The sequence below is a fragment of the Botryllus schlosseri genome, chromosome 6 (genome assembly GCF_051294905.1).
Source record: "Botryllus schlosseri isolate E-star chromosome 6, Bs_hap1, whole genome shotgun sequence".
Taxonomy (NCBI): Eukaryota; Metazoa; Chordata; class Ascidiacea; order Stolidobranchia; family Styelidae; genus Botryllus; species Botryllus schlosseri.
Window position 1 is genome coordinate 3858034 of NC_137241.1, and position 21708 is coordinate 3879741.

Consider the following 21708-nt stretch of genomic DNA (forward strand, 5'->3'; position numbering starts at 1 on the left):
CTCGCGACGCGATAGTTCAGGCCAGCTACATCTTGCACACGAGGCATATTACAGATGCGATTTCTCAGGCCAACGAATATATCGTGCGCACCAGGTCTGTTGAAGATGCGACTGTAGTGTGTAGGCAAGCGATCACATCTTGCGCACGTGGCGTGTTGTATATGCGATTGTTCAGGCCTGTCGTTGACGCGATGAATTAGCGAGGATTGCTGCGCAGGCAGCAATTTTACTCGCACACAAACACGGCAAACCAACTCGGCAGGAGATGGCTTGCTGTTGTGCAACGCAGACGCTAATTGGCAACACGCTTCTCGCTAATTGGCAGAGCGTAACACTGATAATACGAATTGCGGGGCATGATGGCTGAATATGAATATGATGCGCGATTAAAATAAACATGAAGAAAGGTGTGATTTCAAATTATATTTCGAGGGAGATTTTTTCAAGGCTTGTTGTACCCATGCATGCATAATACGCTCCCCCAATTTTAGAAAAAAAAATCGGTAAAATTTTGCACATTACACATGGAAAATTACGGTACATTATTACAGTGACGGAGGTGGGAGTTGAAATATGTACCTTTTATCAGGGTTCTAATCAAGTCACAAGGTTCCGAGTCGCAAGTCAATCTCACGTTTGTAGTTTTGACTCGAGTCAAATCCAGTCATTTTCAATACACCACCCAGTCAAGTCCGAGTCCAAGTTAGCTAGTAGTTGGTCGAGTCCAAGTCATCGTGTTTTGACTCGAGTCCGAGTCTATGTCATTATGTTCACTGTTCAGTTTTCAGTTCAATCCGGTTCAAGCCACTTTTTCAACTCTGCTCTCTGATCTAGAATGACTCGCATTCATAATATAGTAATTTTCCTCAGTCTTGACAGAGTCTGGCCCTATTTTCCAAGTATCCAGACTGATAGACCAATGATGTGGTGACTTTACTATTCTTTGAAGTTACAATGAAATGTCTGTCTTAGTCGTCTTAGTCTCGAGTCATATGACTTAGTTAGAGCCGGCCACAATGACTCGAGTACAAGTCGAGTTATTTTACGCATTTGATAGAATGAATCGAGTCGAGTCATCAAAAAATCGAGTCATGACTCGTGTCATTACAACCCTGCCTTTTATGCGACCACCAAGTGTATGGTGGCTGCTCTACATTTTTCGACCATGCCCATTTCGTCGCGCTTTGTGGCAATGCTGTGGGTTGATGGAGACCTCGCAGAAATGTCATTCCCACTATAGGGCATAGCTATGCACTACGTGTTTCGTATGCTGCGATATGACCAATCGAGATGTAAAGGCTTCTACGTGGTGGAAAGTACTATCGAAACTGTAATATTCATTGATAAATTAACTCTTAAAGGCAATGAGTATTTTCAGCACTCAATCCTCTCACTACCGGTACTTGACTTGATACATTAGAATTATTGCCTAGCCCCATACCTAATGCAGTGACTGTAATGTCAAACATAAAGCAGATAGGGTAATCTCTAGGCCAACTTCCATCACCGGTACTGTACTCTCATGCAGTATGACATAGGTGTTCCTAGCTCAATGTAAACGTTGACCTTTACCTCGGTATAGTAACCAATTCTACCAATCGTGTCTTGTGAGCCGCGTGACAATCGTTTTCTGACTTGGTCAGTTCTTTGTCAACCGTCTTACTAAGGTATAGCCTATCCGGGTAATAACGCCATGACTAGACAGAAATCTTTGCCTGGTTATTATGTGCAATGAACTTGTATAGTTTCTGCGCGTTAGCCGTGTTCAATATATTTATGACGATGCTTCCATATTGATCTGCTGGGCAGAGATGCATTTTGTATTCATATTTGGGCGCTTCTCCTAAAAACCCTCGATATTAAACAAGTGCTCCCATTGGCACCAATAAATGTTTCCCGCTTTTAGAAGTAGCATTTATGTTTCTCCTTCAATTTCCAGTATGGTGCTTTGAGTTCTAATTAGTTTCAGTTCTTTTGTCTGGAGAACAGTCATACATGTTGAAGTATGAAAGCAAGTGTAGTAATTTTCTGAAATAAAGCTACACAATATGGCATTTTTACCATCCACCCTACTTTTTTTCAGCGTTTACTAATTGCGCAAAGTGTTCAAACCGTATCCGACACAACTTCTCCGACCTCCGTATTTCTCTTCGAATAAACTTCGGGCCTTATAATTTGGGGGAATCCGCCATATCATGATATTTTCTAAAACGGGCTGTCTATCATTTTCATCCCATGATGCGGACGAACGCTTATGCTGTCGGAAATTGGATACCTCCTGGTGTATCAATATGAATCAAGCTCTGCAACTTTCGCATAGCTCAATTTGCAGCTTTTGACAATCCAGGCGACCTAATTACGATCGTTTTCACAACTACTTACTTCTTGAGTCGATTTGAAGTCAGTCAATTCTACTTATATTTCAAGTAGTGTTAGGGGGCTTATGGAACAAGTACTTCTACTCGTACTTTAGTAGATTTTTTTTGTCGCTAGTTCTACTTCTACTTGAGTAGCTTTCTTGACTACTTTGATCACCTCTGAGCAAAAGACATTATCTGGTCGCTATTAAATAAACAGATGCCAAGTTTCGCGTCTTGCCATTTCAGACTTGGAACGCCAACGACGTCGTGACGTGTTTCCTGGATCTCGACAACAGAAAGGTGTCCTTCTCTCTGTGAGTGATTTTACCTCCATCTCTGGCTCCGAGATCACTCCATTCACGCGAACGCCTGTTTGTATGCAGGAACGGCAAGCATCTCGGCGTCGCGTTCGAGGACATACCAACCGGACCTGGAATCGCTTACTTTCCGGCCTTTAGCGTCGCGTACAAAGAGGTATTGCAAGTGAACTACGGAGCGCACGTTATGCAGCATCCGATCCCAGGATATTCTCCGATACAGGTATGCGGCAGCCGGCCGGGTTCATGGGGCTTGTGAACCTGTCGAAATTTGAAATTCAGTCCGGTTTTGGTAAATTTGCTGGCAGTCATTGTGGTTATTTTTTTTCTAATTTCGGAGCGAGTTATTTTGCGATTCGTATTCAGGGTCCGCCTGAGACATTATCCAACGCGGAATATCTCGTGAAAAGCCTCAGTATGTTACTCAACGTGAAAGCGGAGAAAACGGTGAGTAACGTCGATTGCGAAGACTTGCAATTTTAGTTAAGATTTGAATCTGAAAGCTGTAGCAACACGTTAGCTTAAAATTCGATAAAACTGATGTTTTTAACTGGATGTGAAGAGACTCTTGGAGATACACAACTTCAGTATACAATTGAATGATACATTCATATTGGCATAAACTCGAATATTTACTGCTGACATTCAGTAGGGGTGGGGTAATCGTCAGCAACTAGTAGAGAATTGGAAACAACACTGTATCAACAATCATATCACCTAATGTGACATGAAAATTTGAGCAATAGAGGCAAACAGATGACTTAAGCTCAATGTACTATTTTTGAAACTGAATGTCTAATGTCTATGTAATATCTTTGGAAAGTAACACACAGCGACCTGTAGTGTATTGCTGTAGACTTGGTGTCAATTGCCCCTGTTTTTCTGAGGAATATATTTAAATCGGTGCAACGTTGCTGCTTTGGATAGCAAACCAGTGTGAAGCAAAGTATGCTGGCATCTACCTCTTCAGTATTATTCTGTACATGTTCGTCTCTACAGCAACTGGCCGCTTTTCTGGATCCAGTGACGGAGAGCATTATCGCGAGTCATATTTTCAAGAGACTGTCTTTGTCGTTGGTGAGTTGTCTTTTGAAAATCTGCCGCAAAGTTTGAGTTTACGGACGAGTCTCTGTTCTTTGACAGCATGAATGTTACGTCGTCGAATCTGCTCTACTACCGTTTTTGTACAACGCTGCTTTTTCTACCGCATTGCTATTTCAAGTTTTGGATTGGATCTGGATGTTTTTAGAGGTATCGCACCCGGCTTTTCGCATTCTCTTTGATGACAAATTGGTTATGTATGTTTTTTGGCAATTTGGTTACGGTTACTCCTGGGAAAATTTGAGTACTTGAGTGATTTGATTCTAGATCGAGTATTAGGCTTGAGTCGCGTACTCGAGTCTGGGAAAATTGAAACAAGTGCCTTTTATGGGTCCCCACAAAGAATATAATGCCAGTTCTACAACTGCATTACATTAAAGGTGATTTGGTGTTTTTACGACCACTTCTATGTCATTGCACTTTGTGACAATGCCAGGGCTGTAATGACTCGAGTCATGACTCGACTCGAGCCCGACACGAGTCGCAATATTTTGGCGATGCGACTCGAGTCATTTTTTCAAGAATTTCAAATTTTTTCAAATATTGAATCGACTTGTACCTGAGCCATTGTGCAAATGTTCACGACTCAAACCAAGTCCTATGACTCGAGACTAGGACAGCCAAGACAGACATTTCATTGTAACTTCGAAGAATCGTAAAGTCACCACATGATTGGTATTTCGTCAACCAGTCCTGATACTTGAAAATAGGGCCATAAACTAATAAAACCGAGAAAAATTACTGTATTATGAATGCGGGCCATTCTAGATCACTCGAGCAAATGTAAAAAAGTCGGTTGAACAGGATTGAACTGCAAAACTGAAGAGTGAAAATAATGGCTCGGACTAGACTCGGTACTAGATGACTTGGACTCGTACTTGACTCGGTGGTGAATTGAAAATGACTCGACTTGACTCGAGTCAAAACTATAAAACTGAGATTGACTTGTAACTCGTAACCTTGTGACTTGGTTACAACCCTGACAATATACTAATTTTCCTCACTGGTCGCATTTTCAAATATCAGTACTTACTAATAGACAAAATACCAAAAGTGTGGTAACTTTACTATTCTTCGAATTTACAATGAAATGTCTTGACCTTCCGATTCTCGAGTCATGCGCAATGACTCGAGTACAAGTCTAGTCAATACACAGATTGACTCAAATCAAAATACGGAAAATGACTCGAGTCGAGTCACCAAATAATCGCAACTCAAGTCATGACAACCCTGGTATCAGGTCGGAACTATAATTCTAGTTGGTAAATCAACACTTAGTCACTTAGTGCCATGGAGAGTATAATTTCAGTTCTAGGAAAACTCATCTCTCACTGCCCAAATCATTGTGGCCACTCCTAGTTACGTTACGCGGAAATGTGTTACAGAAACGCGTCGCCAAGAAATGCGTCTGTCATCTTCTCAACGCCGTCGTCCGGCATTACAAGGTGTCGAATATTCATCCCGAGTTCCGGCCACAAAAGAAGTATTTGAATTTTTTCCTCGGACTCGCGAGGCACCCAACGACAAAATCTCAACTCCTGGAATACGCGTTATATCCTTTTGTGCAGGAACTTGTTCAGTATATTTTCTCGTGCTTGAAACGCCGTAGTCAGAATAGGTCTCTTGTTCAAAATTACATTTTTCTTAAATTTTATTGCTATTCAAGAAACTTGTTAGGTTGGTTAATAAAACACTTTTTTTAGATTTATTAAGACAATTCTTTTCTTCAAATTTTAATGCCTATTCTGTAAAATTGTTACGTTGTGATGCATATCAAACTTGGCTCAATTCCAACCAGTAGAAACGAAGTTATTGGATCACAAAATCTTGGATTTCAAATAAATAGTGATTCACGGTAGGAAATTCTTCAATTTATTTTCAATTTTTAGCCAGTGGAATTTGAAAGAAAACGTTAGTATTGAACAACTCTAGCCTTGAGTCTACGTTTGATCAATTCTGGGATTCCTAATTTCTCTTGTCTTTTGGAGTGCTTGGTTGTATTGAGTTATTCATAGGCAAACATCAATCTTGTTTATTAAACATGTCAAAGGATGACTGCTATAATTATAGAATTGCTAATTATGTGGGTGTCTTGGGGTACTTGGTTGTATTAAGGTGCTACTCATAAACAAATGACGAGAATGATGAGAACACCAACCTCAAAACATTGGAGTGTTTGGTTGCACTAAGGTGCAAGCAAACCTACTCCCCAGTGACGAGCAAACATGGCAATGCGCCATAACCACTGAAACCAAAATAGAGTGAACTACAAAGAAGAAACCGTTTTATTTAAGTTCGAAAACAATTCAAACACCTTATTTAGAAAACCCCAAAACCTTAAAAAACAACAAAAATGTGTAATCAAGACCCTGACCCAGAGGCAACCCTAAATTAAGAGAGGATCGCCAAAAGGCAGCGGTTACGGAGAGCCGTAAAAAAAAAAAAAAAAAAAAAAATACTCATAAACAAAGGTATAATTAACCTCTATCATTGGAAGAATAGTTTATGTGGAGAGAGAATAGGATAGTTATCTAATACATGGAAATATACGATAGTTGCTAATTGAGCTTTGGGTAGTAGCATCAACCCGTCATTTTATGCATTATCTTTTATTTGGGTAATTTTAGTATTATTTTGTATTATATTAGCCTATTGATGTGCCGTGGCTGGAGTGTATTGGCCTGTCCTTAACAATTCAATTTCAAATAGTAATAATGGACTGACTAATTTATGTATGCCATGGTACTCATCTCAGCGGATTTGTCAAATGAACCATGAATTGGGTGTTTTAAACCAGATGACTCAACTATATCTGCCTGACTCATGCTGAAAAGCAGCTGTGAAGTTAATCGTTGCTGGCTTGCATTATATTGTCACGTTCATAATGCGATTTATGCCGTTGATGACGCATCTCTCTCTGAGTTCTTGCCATATAACCTATCGCAATGAAATTTAGGTTATAATCTAATTTTCAGTCGGCTTCTTTATCGAAACAAACTCTCCGACTAATTCAGCGACACAACATGTACAATGCTCACCCACATTTCCTGGAAGATTACTATCAACTAGTAAGGGCCATTGGATACCAGGGCTGCTCAATTGACCTTTTTCAGACTGTTGAATCCGTACCTGATTTGTCCCAGTATTTATTTAGTTTGTGAATAAAATTTTCCAATTCTTCCAATAGCTGTGACTAAACAATGAATGCATTTGGGTTATTGCTGTTGCTAATATAGCTCTACCGGATTTTCTATATAGATTGAACAGACTTGAGTAAATTTCAAACCTTGAAATCTGCAATAGTTGAGTATCATGCCGCTCACTAATTACCGCTATGCATCGTCTGCTACCTTCCTTAACGTAATGTTGTACTTGGGAGAAGAGAGACCTGATACCGCACATGTTCCACATAAAGCAGCCGCCGCCCAACTCGGGCCTCCTGGATAATCTGACGTCGAGGAATCTGAAAGAGAGAATTACAGGTGAGAGATAGTCAGAAATCCGGAAGTCGTTTATCGGAAACGTAAACGCAGGCTCATTACCGTTGTTGAAAAACTATTTTTTAAATTTATTTCATGTTTCTGAGAAAATTGTTGGGCTAGTTGAAGAAACGTTGCACGCCAAATTTGTTGCAATTTCAATCTGTAGAGGCGAAGCTATTAGAGTTGGAAATTTAATTTATTAATAAACATGAAAATTCTTTCGTTCAAATTTTGCTCAATTCCAGCCCATAGAAGCAAAGATGTGCAAAAGAGTGCAAAATTTGCGATTTTGGGACAGTCTGTATACAATTTAATAGTATATTCATGTTGAAATGAACCCGAATATTTTCGGCTGACACTCGTCAGGGGTAATCGTCAGCAACTAGTAGAAAATGAAAAAGAACGTTGTATATTCAACAACCGTATCACAAAATATGTCATCACCAGCATGAAATTTCGAATACGAGAGCGTTCAGGTTCAATGCACTATTTTTAGATGGTACACCAACTCTTTTTGTGTTTCATTATTAATTTTTGAACCACCCAATGTAAATACTATTATTTCACATACCTTTTGCTACAGTAACTTCTGCCGTTTGGAATTGAGCCATATTTGCTATGCACTGCTTTTTATACAACTTCATGGCTTGCCCAGTAGAATTTGCAATAAAACTTTCATTTTTTAAATATAAATTCAAATTTCTGTAACTCCAATAGCTTCGCTACTGCAGGTTGGAATTGTACCAAATTTGGTGGGTTATCTTTTTTCCAACCGACCTAACAATTTTCGCAAATAATCGGTAAAATTTGAAATTTTATTTTTGGCCGCATGCAATTTCATTTTGACTTTCCGATGACGTGCTGTTCATTTGGTTTGTTTGCGACTCTGCAGGCGTCGAAGACATTCAGAGAGACATATTGAAGGCCTTCTTGGATGTACAGGACAAGGGAAATGTAAGCAAAAGTTCACGAGCATTATGATAGCTAATTTAGTGCCATATATATTTGGCCCGACTACTTTCGTTTTAGTACACTCCCCGAAAAGAATTTGCAGAAAAGTTTAGGAAGCTTGCTCAAAATTACACGTCGTCTAGTCGGGTGGGTAACAAGCAATTACAGTGTTGCGATTGTGTGACTTAACATTTGCGATTTTGACAGGAGCACAATGCACTATGCTCCCCACTGGTAATGCATTCGTTCGTGCAACGTATCATCGACGTCGTGAGGCAACTGTGGGATAATTCGGCCGTGTCGAAAGTGAACTACACCCCGGCCAGCGGTGGGTTTGAAATGTATTTGCTTTATATATCTCCCATGCATGATTATTTCGCGGCATTACTGCTGAACATGACATTCTAGACACATTTTGTGGCTTTGAGTTAGGTATTCAAGTCTTGCTCATTCTGACATCATAAGTATTCACAAAATTCTTGACCTCAAAAGCAAACTAGTTACTTCGTGACAACTCCTTCGTTCTCCATGTAGATGTTTCTATTTACTATATAATGATATATATCACAATAAGCTCCTTAAGCTGAATTGTAACCCCAAGAATACTGGTATATCACACAAATAAACCTGAAACCATTAGCGCGATAGGGAATTTCATGCTGGAACTTTTGACGGTCATCGCGCCAAGTGTGATTCTCATCCAGAGGTCGTATATTCAAGTGTATGTTCCGGTTCAGTCGATATCCACCTGGAAATGCAAGCTCAATAGAGACCAATGCTGTGTTATTGACTGATACATTGATCTGTCACAATGCCAACTTGTTTTTATCAACCTCTAGCACCCCCACTATGTGTACTGTACAGCGTCTGATTCATATCCTGTTAATGTGTTCTGTGCTTGTTATTATTGAAAATCGAAATTGAGAGTGTCTATCGATTTGTGACGTCAACATACAAGCTTGTAAATTCGTAATATCAGACTTGAGAGTGTTAATTTCGTAATTTTTTTTGAATAACTAGTTAACACCTAGTTTAATCACTATGTTGATGAATTGTTTCTAAATCCAACTTGTAGAGGCTGGCGTTTAATGAAGGGGGAAGGTTGCTTTGTTAATCACGATTCAACCTCAAACAGAACTGTAGAGTCGGCTGACGGCAATATCGGTATAGAATATAATTGCATGTGAAATAATATCGGGCCGTCTATAGTTAGCCAATCATTTTTCATTGGTGTCATGGTGAATTTTCATTGAAAATTATCGGATATCTGATCGAATGTGGCTATTAAAACATGACTTTGTTTACTGGCAGTGGTAAAGTTGATTAGCTACAACATATTCGGAATGAGGCTGCCTGGGTGAAATGCATTACTACAATCTCTTTCACCGATTCATCATATTAAATCCATTGCAGAAAATACTGCATGCCTACCTATAGTTTCCGTCTTTTTCACAATTCTAAATTTCGCTGCATTGCACTCCACTGCGTCATCCTACCTCTCCCATTTTTTATAGCTGCATATTCATTTTGACATATTTTATTTGATCGTGTGTAGGCCCAAGATTGGAAGTCTCTGGCCAAAATCTATGAGCATAGTGCTTCGGAATGAAGCATCTGCTGCTACCAGATTTTACACTTTCGAATATTGAGTTAATGCGTGGCCTTTGTTGGATGATTCGACATTTTTTCGGTAGACCAATATAGGCTCCTGGCTTGGTGAAATCAGACTTATTGGGTCAACTAGAAAATTTTCAGCTTTTCAAAATTAGATTTAGAATTATAGCAAAGCTTTTTTATTAAAGTAGACTAGAATCAGAATTATAGAGACACAGGCTCTACCACATTACATTAGGATTAGAATTACTGAATTTGCGAAAACTCGGAGATCATATCAAGTTCAGTTCATATCAAATCAGAGTCCAATCTTACGAGCATGACAATGACCAATACCTGTGCAGCAAGCTTGGCTCGTTTCGCGCTGTGCAGTTCTGTAGCATTTTCAGGAAAACCAGAAATTTGACTTGAATTAGAATTAGAGCATCGAAACATTACACAAATTAGATTAAAACTAAATTAGCGGTACCGTATTTCGCTTTAATTAGACAACTGGAATTATCTACCGTAATTTTCCAAGTATAGTACGCCCCCGCCCCCCATGTATAATACGCACCCCTAAAATAGCATGTAAATTCTGGGAAAAAGCCTGTACCCATGTATAGTACGCACCCTGCATTTCAGTACATGAATAGTTCCGATTTCGTATACGATGTCACTCTTGAACAACCATTACACAATGATCGCTAATCATTATACAATAGCGGGATTGTCTTTAAACGATAGTAGATAGCAGCCAAAGCCTGCGAGGCGGGCGGCGCGATAGTTCAGGCTAGCGACACGACATCTTGAGCACGAGGAGACCTTTTACAGATGCGATTGCTAATCATTATACAATTAACGGTATTGTCTCTAAACGACAGTATATAGCAGCCAAAGCCTGCGAGGCCGGCGGCGAGTTAGTTTAGGCCAACGAACCGACATCTTGCGCACGATGCCTATTACAGATGCGATTGCGCCTAGGCTAAATGTCATGCGCAACAGGTCTGTTGGAGATGCGACTGATTACGCAAGCGATTATACCTTGCGCACATGGCCTCTTGTATATGTATAAATTGCATATGCGATTGTTCGGGCCTGTCGTTGACGCGATGAATTGGCGAGAATTGCCGCACGCGAGTGTCTATTAGTGACCTAATTTCGCTCGCGTACAAACGGCAAACCAACTCAGCAGGAGATCGCGTGCTTGTGCACATGACTCTCGTTAATTGGCAACACGCTTCCCACTAATTGGCAGCGCGTTACACTCTATAATACGAATGATGCGCGATTGGAAACAATAATGAAGATAGGTGTGATTTCAAGTTTTTTATCGAGGGAGATTTTTTTCAAGGCTTGTTGTACCCATGTATAATACGCACCCCCTATTTTAGGCAAAAAATCGTGAAAATTTTGCGCATTATACATGGAAAATTACGGTAATTGCGCAAGTCTGTCCCCGCCTATCGTGAACAAGGAACATTGATGAGCTCCCTAATCTCGGCTACCCTGTCATTTTGCTTTATGGAATTAGACGGCCGGTTACATAAGGCTTTCTGGGCAGATCATGTCACTACAGAAAGCCTACACTGCAGTTACGGCTAATTCCGTTGTAATTTAGCAAGGGCTGTAATGCACACCCTCGGAATTGTCCAATATTTGCAAATGTTCTTTTTTATAAAGTCTGGGTAGATAGAAAACATTGAAACATTTTCAGCGGTTCAAAACATAATGCGATTCCAAATTATCTTGTCACTAGGTGGCGCTACATGCAAAAATCCTGAAAATCAATACTTTATTGCTTTAATTATGGTAGAGAACCAATTAAAATGTCTAATTATCCGATTTCGGGGCCAAGGAATTGAAGAAAACCAACTTTTTCGCTCTAAATTCGCTGAAAAACAATTGGGGGGGGGGTGTGGACTTGAAAATCCACGTAGTGCTCAGTTTACAGAAGAAAAAACAATTACAAAATGTACTTTGAAGCAGTATGGTTGATGAAAAATTGGATTTTTTTTATCGTGGTTGGCCCCAGTCAACCATAGTTTATTCAGAATATAATCTCAATACAGGTTATTGAAAATTGCGTGAAAAAAACATAAACGCACAAACTCGTGGATTTCATGGATATTTAAATTGTACTCTATTCCACCATGGAATTACGTACAAAAAAATTGCCCTTCCAATTATTGATTGGTTATAATAGTATTTACGGTGAGCAGCTGCAGATTTTTGCATACAGCGCCACCTAGTGGCAAGAGAATTTTGAATTGCATTATTTTTGAATCGCTGAAATTTTTTTAATTCTTCTATTTTTACTCAGAATTCAATAAAAGAACAACATTTGTAAATATTGGACAATTCTGAGGGCATGCATTACATATGTCCCAAACTTTGCTAAATTATAATGGAATGAGTCTTACCCGATTTTGTTTCATTGTCGTGTTACATCCAAATGTTCACAGATAAGCATGTCAAAGGTCCAGAGCCACCGGCTAAGAAACAGTTCACGAGGAAACGCAGTAGGGCTTGTGTCACATATTCCGAAGGTAGGCCCCAGTTGCCCTCCCGGCGACCTCCCCCCTCTTTGTGGAATCGGATCAAAGTACGTTCCACCGTGCTTTGTCGTTGACGGCGTGATTTTTTTCTTGGTACAGAGGGATATTTGCCGCCTCAGTTGTTCTATTCGGGAATGCTGACCTACACGGACACGCAACGCGCCGGCGGGCTTGCGTCTCATCTGCTGCACGAGCACAGAGGTAACACTAGCTTCATCTGTGGTGCACAATAGATTAGTGACTCCCAACTTGCGCCTGATTGAAATGATATTTCATATCGCTAAAATCTTGCAGCTCAAAGAAATAATCGCAGTGGAATCAGAGTAGCTTATGTCCATTTTTAACATCTTGGGAAAATCGAGTTTTTGTAAGATTTTTATTTGACACAATGTGACTAACATTACCATGACCACGATATGGCCAAAAAATAATCATGGACATACCGGTAAGCTACTCTGATTCTGCTGCAACGAAATAGTCAATATATAGTAATATTGTGAAATTGTTAGGCAATTTTGAAGGAAAATGGGTTTTAGCACGGAGTAGCGATTCTTGAAAGTGGGGCCGTGGTGTGTATGTTTTCAAGAATTTTAATCTTTGCATGTTTTTGACTATTGATTCGCTTGCCTGGAACCAACCAGGGGACCTAAAAAGCAACTGCGCCACACAAGTTTGGGTCGAGACCTGTGCGTTTAAGACCAATCCAACAGCGACTGATTTGCTTTCAGAGCTGCTGGAGAAAGAGGGGGTGAACGTGACCCTTCGCAATAGACCCGGCAGCAATTCCGAGGCGTGGCGCGAGGACCATCACGCCTTTCTTCAAATTCTGGAAAGCAACCCCGGCACGTCGCTGTCGACCTTGGTGTCCGAAGAAGGTAAATGGTGATCGGGTCGCCGCCTTCGTATAAGGCCAAGTCTCCCAACTTCGAAATTCAATTGCTCTTTATCATTGTGGTTATCATTTTGTACTACATCTATTTGTACAGTTTTTGATTTTTTAGGTGAAACATCCTGGAATACTTACTTTTTTACTTCACCATGTTACTATATTATGAATGCGAGCCATTCTATATCACTCGAGCAGAGTTGAAAAAAGTGGGTTAAACAGGATTGAACTCAAAACTTAACAGTAAACATAATGATTTGGACTCGGACTCGACCCTCTGCTCGCTGACTTGGATTTGGACTTGACTCGGCGGTGAATAGAGAATGACTCGACTTGACTTGAGTCAAAACTATGAAAGTGAGATTGACTTGTGACTTGGTTACGGCCCTGCAGTTTCTTGTTATCATTATTGATAAGGTAATGTGATTTTTTTCGGTTGAATTAATAAATAAATAGCTCTCTCTCTCTTGCCCTAAACTGGTGCCTACTTGGAAAGTTGCACCGTTACTTCCATTTCTACTGGAACACCAAATATGACCACTTTGACCATTTCTGTTCGGTCGCCAATCGATCAAACGCTTCCGTAAGGCTGCCCACTCGATTTTTCATCAGAGTCCGACATCGAATCGTACAACCCCATGGTGCGGCTGGCGCGCGCGCTCCTCAACCAGAGCTCCAAGATCAGCAACACGAGCGCGCCGTCCGTCTCCAGGAAACGCGGCATCGACGACGACGACAACAACTGGCTGCCCACTTGCCTGCACCTGCTGGAACTGACCGACGGGTGTCTGATGCTTTATGCTCAGTCCATTCATCAGCAAATGGATAAGGTGAGATGCGCTTGTTTATGGACCAGATATATAGATATAATTCTAGTTTTCTAATTAGATCAATTAATGCGAAATGCCGGTAATCTAACTCTATTATAATTATATTATACTTATACAACATCCTAATGTTAACAGTTATACGCATATGATAACCTTGTCGACGAGTCCGGAAGTGCTGTTAATTAGCGACTCCCTGATCTACCGTGAACAACTAAATACGTGCGCTTATCAATGCGTTGTAGGGGAGAGGGGGCCAAGATGAGACACGGGGCAAGATGAGACATGCAATTTTTTCATAGAACAATTTTCTGATGGACAGACTCCTTCAACTATGTTGTTCCCATAATGTCATTCTATAGTCCTACCATATTAACAAGACAAACAGAGTTGAGGCTGGGCAGAAAAATGCCCAAAACTATATTTTCATAGCCTATGTCGGTTATGTGAATTCATGTTTGTAAGGGCATACCTATCATAGTACGTCATATTATAGAACAACATTACTGGAGCTGGTAAAGTGCAATATGAGCAGTGTAGTCATGCACTTACCTCTGAAAAGTAATAGACAGAAAATTTTTTATTGACGTTTATAAGATAATTGAGGTGTTGTGGGTAAGATGAGACAGAGTCATGGGGGTAAGTTGGGACGTGGGTATCAGAGGGCTTTTTCATTGAAAGCCTCGTAATATTTAAAATTTACTGTTCAAGGCACACACAATAGAATATTTGTCTAGTAGTTGACCAGATATGACATTACAAGTCAAAATAATAACAAAATTCTTGTTGTTGCTGGATCCCATGGATAATTGGTTTTCGATGTCATTTAAATTCATATATGATGTACAAATTCTTTTTAAAAGTGAATTATTTCATGATTATTATATTTTATTCACGATGTTGCTAGTTGATTCATCTTTTAGGATGAATTGGTGGCGTAATGAGCAAGAATTGCTTGGTGTCTCATCTTGAACACAGTCTGGGACCATCCGATATAATTATCCTAAAAATACAGTGCAATGAGATAGTATCGCTGTTTATTTTTTTGAAACAAATAAATATAATGCATCAAAGTTTATCAATCTCAAATTTGAATTCTCAAATCTCAAATCAAAACTTGCGATTCTATTCGAGCCAAAGTTTCAGTGTCCAATTCGAATTGAGCTTCGGTTTGATTTTGCCCGTCCCTAGAGATGGGGTAACGAGCTGATTTTAAAGGCGCCCGGCGAGATAATAATCGTGTCATCTTGATTCAGCTCTGTTCGAGCCGTACAAAACACGTCGAATATACCAAGAATCTGAAAGCGGCCGAAGCCAAGCTAAAGAAAAGCGCCAATCCGACGGTAAATATCCTTTGCGAAACTCCATAGTTGACCAGAGTCATGCGTTTCTTGCGTTTGCAGTTTGGCGAGATCAAGACGGCGTTGGAGCAGTCGAAGCAGCTGCTTCAAAAGCACGTCGCCAGGATTCATAGGAATATCGAATGGCTGAAAGCGACCACCTATGCACCAGTGAGTTTTCCAATTGAAACTTTCAGCCTTTCGTGTAGGGTGTACAAAGAAAAATGTAACTGGAGAATACGATAAAAAGACGGAGATCGTGCTAATCGTGTGATTGAAACTGGTAATCGCTGCAACCTACTTTGCTGGATTAAAAGTTTCACCCGAGGACTGGAAATAATCCTTGAGCGAAATCTTGTATCACTTTTTGCGCCACGATTAACAGTTTTAATCAGACGATTAGCATTCTCCCGGATAAGCTACCTTTATGATCTCCGCCCTAAGTGTTGCTCGCTGAGAAGTTGTGTTATCATGTCTGTCTTAACGTCTGGAACAGTCTCGACTGGACTGTTCGGACCGGTTGATTTTTAAAAAGCAAGGCCAGTGTATTCATGTATTTCTGCTTGACGCTTCACTGAACAAAATACATGCAATTGAGCTCTTCCCATTGTTCATCAATTTTTTTTTGCCAATTTCATCAGTTTCACGTTGTCCACTCCTGTTCCCCGTGGGTAAAAATGAAATTGACATGTCACTGTAGTGATACATTTCTTTGTTTTTCAGGAATCACAACACAACCTGTGGTGGCTTCACCAAGTCTCGCTGAATACTGTGGAGAAAATGTCCGCCAAAGGCACTTTATTTGCGTTTATACCTGACTTCTATTTAACCGGAGCTACTAGGTTCGTGTTTGACAATATTTTAACGCACCGCACGATAATATGCCTACTTCAAGCACGTTTTTTTTTCTAAAGACTCTTGGAGGTACAGAACTACAGTATACAATTGAATAATATTACAATACGAGTGTCAACGGAAAATATTTGGGTATATTTCAATATGAATATATTATTATTACTAGTATTTGAAAATTCTCTACTACTTGCTGATTACCACCAACAAGTGTCAGTCAAAACTATTTTTGTTTATTTCAAAATGTATATAGGCCTACTATTCGATTGCATGACCTTATTTTTGTTTCACTGCCGCATTTCTGATTTGACTCTCACGCCGACGCTTACCGTTCAGAATTTTCAAATGCCTTCGCGAATATTTCCATCCCACGCAATCGATCGATTTACTCCCCAACAAGCAGCAGGTTCTGCTCAAGTTTGCCAACTTTCTGAGCCACCATCATTGCGACAGCAGGATCATTCACACGGGTGGGTCCTCACGATATTTATCGCTGCCATCTAGACTTCGACACGGAGTTAGACAGCTTCAGAAATTTCCCGCCTTTCGAACTCAGCTTGGAACAAGAATTATAGCTACAGATTGTGTTCCAAATTAGAGTAGAACTAGAATTATTGATCCACAATTTTTCCAAATCAGTTTGGAATTAGAATAATAGCTACACGAACAATTCATATATTAGATTAAAATAAGATTACCGACATTTCGCTCCAATTAGTCTATTAGCAACTAGAATAGGAAGAAAGACAGGATAGAATACACTTGCCATAAATTGGTAAATGTGTGATATAAGTAAATAACGAGCTTAATGCTAAATATCTAGATGTCTTTGGAACTCTGGACTTAGATAGCGATCATTCCTTTTCATGCAGATATCAAAACTTTGCTCGCAAACACGTTGGCTTCGTTTGTAACCTATCCGCAGCAAGTAAAAGCGATAGAGGCCATGCCCTCTGAAGAGTGAGTACATTGTTTTTTTTTGCTGTCTCATGGTATTACGGCGAGGTGTTTTCGTGTAGGAAGAAAAAACTCTTGAAAAGTCTGCTGACCGCGTATGACGAGGATAAGCCGTGGGTGAGCATGGGGCACAGGATACTCGCCGCTATGTGGAGGGTGAGTGCAGGCTATGTGATGTGGAAGTTTGCGACAAGTATTGGTTTTCGAGCCGTGCGTTTCTAACTAGTCTGACAATATGCGTGTCATTCGTTTTAAACGGTTTTCGCGGTTATCGCCGATCTTGAACTGTTACAGTTGCAGCGATGACTTTGAGCGGCAGGGTTGTTCGGAAATGACATTTTGTCCTCAGATTTTGGTACATCTTTGATAAAATTTTCAGGTTTGCCAAAAAAACGCAACACACCAAACTCGAAGCCATTTCAACCAGTAGAAGCGGTGTTGTCGGTATTCAAAACCTTGGATTTCAAAATAGTAGTCTTTACAGGGTTACCACATGTCCTCTTTTTTTCAGGAAATCGAAAATGTCCTCCGAGGACGCTTAATTGTCCTCCTTTTTTGAAATACAGCTTTGACAGCTAGGCTGATGGACAGGGTCGATTAAAGCACGCCAAAAATGACGCAAAATAAGATGATGCCAACTTTCGAGTGGGTCATTCGGGAGTCGAGTCGGAATGATGTCCTTTTTTTTAAATTTTATTCAACACAAGATTTCGGGGAAAAATTTTAAAATCTGCTGTTCTCAATTCCGGTAATCCAACTTTTATGGTATGAAAAAGTGTCCTCCTTTTCCCAATTCAAAAATATGGCAACCCTTAAACCCTGGTAGTTATATAATTACTAGTTAGAGAATTTCCCATCGTAACTACTGTATTATTTTTTGCTTGCAGTTAACAGTAAAATTTGAAGAAAGTAATTGTTTTTAACAAATTCAAAATTTTTTAACTCCAATAGCTTCGCTTCTTCAGGTTGGAATTGAGCCAAATTTGATGCATTGTTTTTTAGCAAACCTAACCATTTTTTCGAATAACCAGTTGAATATGAATAATTTCGAACAACCCTATATCATTCGTATGTTTTGGCTAACGCACGTTCTCCAAAGTTGGTCGCTTTACGCGCGAATTGTGGAATAATATTGTCTACACTACATGCTATTGCCATATCATATCACGCTGTTCCTGCGTCTTATATTGAAACTGTGTTCTTTGCTTTCTCGATGTGTGCGAACCCTGTTTCCCGAGTGTTCGAGGCAAATGCGTCATTTGCAATTTTGATATCACAGGGAATGGGCTTCGCTTTGAGGTACGACCATCCGCCATATATTGCAAAAGTTAAGCGTCTCCTGAATCGAGAGAAAGGTATGTGTTTTCTTTGTGCTTTCCCGATGTACAAAGGTAAGATGAGTCGCTAATAGGGTTGGGCGCAATGGTTCGGGCAATCTTTGAAGTCTTTGAAACTTTCCACCAACGGGGGCGACTGGGAGGGGGGGGTGCGAAAATGTTAGAACGTCATGTGAAATGTATTTAATTAACGCGGCCGAAAGATGCACGTGGTGACGGCTTATTCTGCATATGACGCGAAGGTCGACTAAAACAAAGGGTCAACTCATCGGAAATTAGATTAGGAAACCAGTTTTTCGAGCATCCACTCAGAAAAATTACCTTTTTTTAGTCAATTCACCAGCGATCAGAGTTGGATGAATAAATTATCCGTATATATGTCCATTTTAACGGGTACGAAAATTTGTGTCGAGCTTGATAAAGGGGCCAATATGTCGAAAAAGATTGGGAACCACTGCTCTAGTCAATAGGAACCCGAAACGTGCCGCCACTATCACTGTGACCCATGTGATGATGTTGAGATGGCGATTTTTTTCTCGAATTGGCGGTATGATTGTTGCTGTACAATGTTCTTTCTAATTCTTTACTAGTTGCTTACGATTACCCCTGACGAGTGTCAGCCGAAAATATTCGGGCTCATTTCAATAAGAACATACTATTCAATCGTTACTGGAATGCTCGGCAGTAGAGTGGTGTTCTGAATATTTTCGTGGCAAATTCCACCATTTTAATATTTTCCATTGCAGATCCATACGTGTCCGAACCGTTGCTGAAACAACTGCGCGAAGTGATGCTGGAAGACAAGCAGCTCACGTCGAACTTTGTCCACAGCATCATCAACCATCTCAACTGGTGTTTCTCCGAGTTCATAGGCCAAATGCAGGAGGTAAGTACTGGCAGTGGTGGTGAAAATAGTCAGAGTTGCTCAGGGTTGTAACCAAGTCCCCAAGTCAACTTTACTTTCATAGTATTAACTCGATTCGAGTCAAGTCATTTTAAATTCACAACCGAGTCATTCCGAGTCTAAGTCAGGGTTCAAAGGTTCGAGTCCAAGTCGGTGTTGAGACTCGAGTCCAAGTTATTGCTCAATGACTTTAGTACAAGTCGATACAACCCTGCGATCCTGATTTAACGTGATGAAACGGCTATTTCGGTTGGTCCTTCATGACAATTTGACTGGTGTTAAAGCGACGACGACTCGTGACAACGCGACATTCTACTTTTCGAAGGTTCACCTGCAAGGCTCCAAGCCGGCTTCCGCGTCCGGCGGTCTCTTGTCCGCGCTGGACGCTCAATCTCTACGACAAGTACGCATCGTCGACATGCTCTTCGAAATCTCCGTGTCTCTCTTGAGAGTTTTGGAGCTGACGGTCTCGTTGGCGCCCGAGGTTTATTTGCATTGGGACGAGTGGGACAAGTCGGAAGTCCTTGCGAATAGTTTGATTCGGGTGAGGCGTTTGTATTGCCTGTGTGCTATGTCAGTTCTGTGTGGGACGTGTTTCTTTTGATCGTGCTTTCTGCTTTTTTTACTGCCTTGTAATGATGGCAAACATTTCTGCGTTTCGCAGGTTGTGAATCAAATTCTGGGCCGAGTCACGAAGAAGCATAACATATTCAATAAGGTCGTCCTCAGTAATCATCCAGGTACGAATAGCGCTTGTTGTATGTGATGTCTGTAATTCTATGGGCGCCTGTGCGTAACTGTAGCTAGAAAACAGGAGAGATTGAAAACGTATAGAAACTGAGTGATGATGTAAGCTCCTAAATCAAGGAAAGTGTTAAATCCTCGTTTATTTTTCTGCGCGTCCCAAATCTCCCTAGTCATGCTCAAGCTCTATCATAGATTAGTTAAATCAGGCCTTAAGCCTTTGGAACATTTTCAGATTCACAGATTGACGACCCTTTCAGCTGATTTTTGGCATTGATTGCTTCGGATTTACACCTGAATGTAGCTACAACCATGTATAGATTGCGAAGACCAGTTATACCAGTCTATACCAGTTACATTGACCGTTGTTGAGATCACTTGTAAACTATTTTGTAATTTATTTTGTGACCCTAAAACTTGATACAACCAAATGTTCTAAATTTATTTTGGAGATTTAAATCCTGTAAAGAATAGATATCCTTTGGGAACCAGTTACATGCCGCATGGATCTACAAACTTTGATAACAAGGCGTAGTGAACTGACAGTCTACCTCCAGACCATTACCGGCACCTACCATCAGAAATGTACATTGTACAAGCTGACAATCTAATTAGTATACGGCCAACTAACTAAAGGCTTTTTAAGTAGTTCTAGTTCTAGTTGCGGGTTCTAGAAAATGTTCTAGAAAATGTTCTTGCATCCATTGCTAGTTCAGAGTCATCACTACTAACATTGGCGTAGCCCCGTAGCGCATTATGAAAAGTGAGTAGTTGGCACAAGTCTGCCCACTGTGTCTTACGAATAAATTGTCACACTCCATCCTGATTTTATTTCATCATTCCAGGACTGCGAAGTGTCGTACATTATCCGCTACTAATTGCTCTCACCGGGGTTCTTGTCAGCATGATGAAGGTTCGCGAAGAGACGTCTTGGTGAGTACGCAGTATTTGTTATCACAGAGCAGGTGCAGATGATCTCAGATTATTTAGTAGTGTGAGGCAAGATGTTTGGTGCAGAAAGTTTACTCTTCAATATAAGTGCATTTAAGACGTCTGCGAAAGGCAAATTTTGAGACTTCAACTATAAAACTACAATATCCTTCATGATGCTAGATGTTTGCTGCAGAAACTTTACGTTTTAATATAAGTGTGTTTAATGCATGGGTTCTTATCCTGGGGTCTGCGGAATAGTTTTAGGGTGTTTATGAAAGGCCAATATTGAGAATACAACTATAAAACTACATAATCCTTTATGAAGTCTGTCCTTGTTTTTGACTAACCTCCTAATTTTGTCTTCTTTTCAATGCCGCAAGCGAAAGTGATGACCTTTTTTAGTCGTCAGGTAGCTTTTCAAGAAAAATTAGTTCAGATATCAATATGAGGCGTCATGATTAGGTCAGGGTGGAAATCATGACCTTTTTTAGTCGTAGTTTCCCAAATTTCGCGGTTCCTGGTCCAAGATCATTCAAGGGTCCGTGCCCAATAAAAAACTAAACTCT

At 40.3% G+C, this 21708-nt stretch overlaps 2 protein-coding genes across 3 annotated transcripts in view; both read left to right on the top strand.

The window, feature by feature from the left end:
• The window catches only part of LOC145440920 (E3 ubiquitin-protein ligase RNF123-like), a 53434-nt gene that overhangs the window by 9950 nt on the left and 21776 nt on the right, over nucleotides 1-21708 (top strand). Inside the window, exons 7-31 of one of the 2 annotated variants that reach the window (XM_080318693.1) lie at nucleotides 2607-2674; nucleotides 2744-2900; nucleotides 3044-3124; nucleotides 3677-3754; nucleotides 3821-3928; nucleotides 5164-5330; nucleotides 7151-7260; nucleotides 8153-8214; nucleotides 8290-8358; nucleotides 8419-8539; nucleotides 12270-12353; nucleotides 12462-12563; nucleotides 13091-13237; nucleotides 13861-14078; nucleotides 15332-15418; nucleotides 15479-15586; nucleotides 16139-16257; nucleotides 16604-16737; nucleotides 17140-17227; nucleotides 17287-17380; nucleotides 18504-18579; nucleotides 19308-19447; nucleotides 19791-20009; nucleotides 20130-20205; nucleotides 21055-21142. In XM_080318693.1, the coding sequence (XP_080174819.1) occupies nucleotides 2607-2674; nucleotides 2744-2900; nucleotides 3044-3124; nucleotides 3677-3754; nucleotides 3821-3928; nucleotides 5164-5330; nucleotides 7151-7260; nucleotides 8153-8214; nucleotides 8290-8358; nucleotides 8419-8539; nucleotides 12270-12353; nucleotides 12462-12563; nucleotides 13091-13237; nucleotides 13861-14078; nucleotides 15332-15418; nucleotides 15479-15586; nucleotides 16139-16257; nucleotides 16604-16737; nucleotides 17140-17227; nucleotides 17287-17380; nucleotides 18504-18579; nucleotides 19308-19447; nucleotides 19791-20009; nucleotides 20130-20205; nucleotides 21055-21142 (2801 nt within the window). The remainder of the gene's footprint in view (nucleotides 1-2606; nucleotides 2675-2743; nucleotides 2901-3043; nucleotides 3125-3676; nucleotides 3755-3820; nucleotides 3929-5163; nucleotides 5331-7150; nucleotides 7261-8152; nucleotides 8215-8289; nucleotides 8359-8418; nucleotides 8540-12269; nucleotides 12354-12461; nucleotides 12564-13090; nucleotides 13238-13860; nucleotides 14079-15331; nucleotides 15419-15478; nucleotides 15587-16138; nucleotides 16258-16603; nucleotides 16738-17139; nucleotides 17228-17286; nucleotides 17381-18503; nucleotides 18580-19307; nucleotides 19448-19790; nucleotides 20010-20129; nucleotides 20206-21054; nucleotides 21143-21708) is intronic. The other variant, XM_080318695.1, reaches the window with a different exon arrangement.
• The window catches only part of LOC145440948 (uncharacterized), a 46929-nt gene continuing 31090 nt past the window's right edge, over nucleotides 5870-21708 (top strand). The window contains exon 1 of the mRNA XM_080318737.1: nucleotides 5870-5893. The gene's annotated coding sequence lies outside the window, so the exon portion shown is untranslated. The remainder of the gene's footprint in view (nucleotides 5894-21708) is intronic.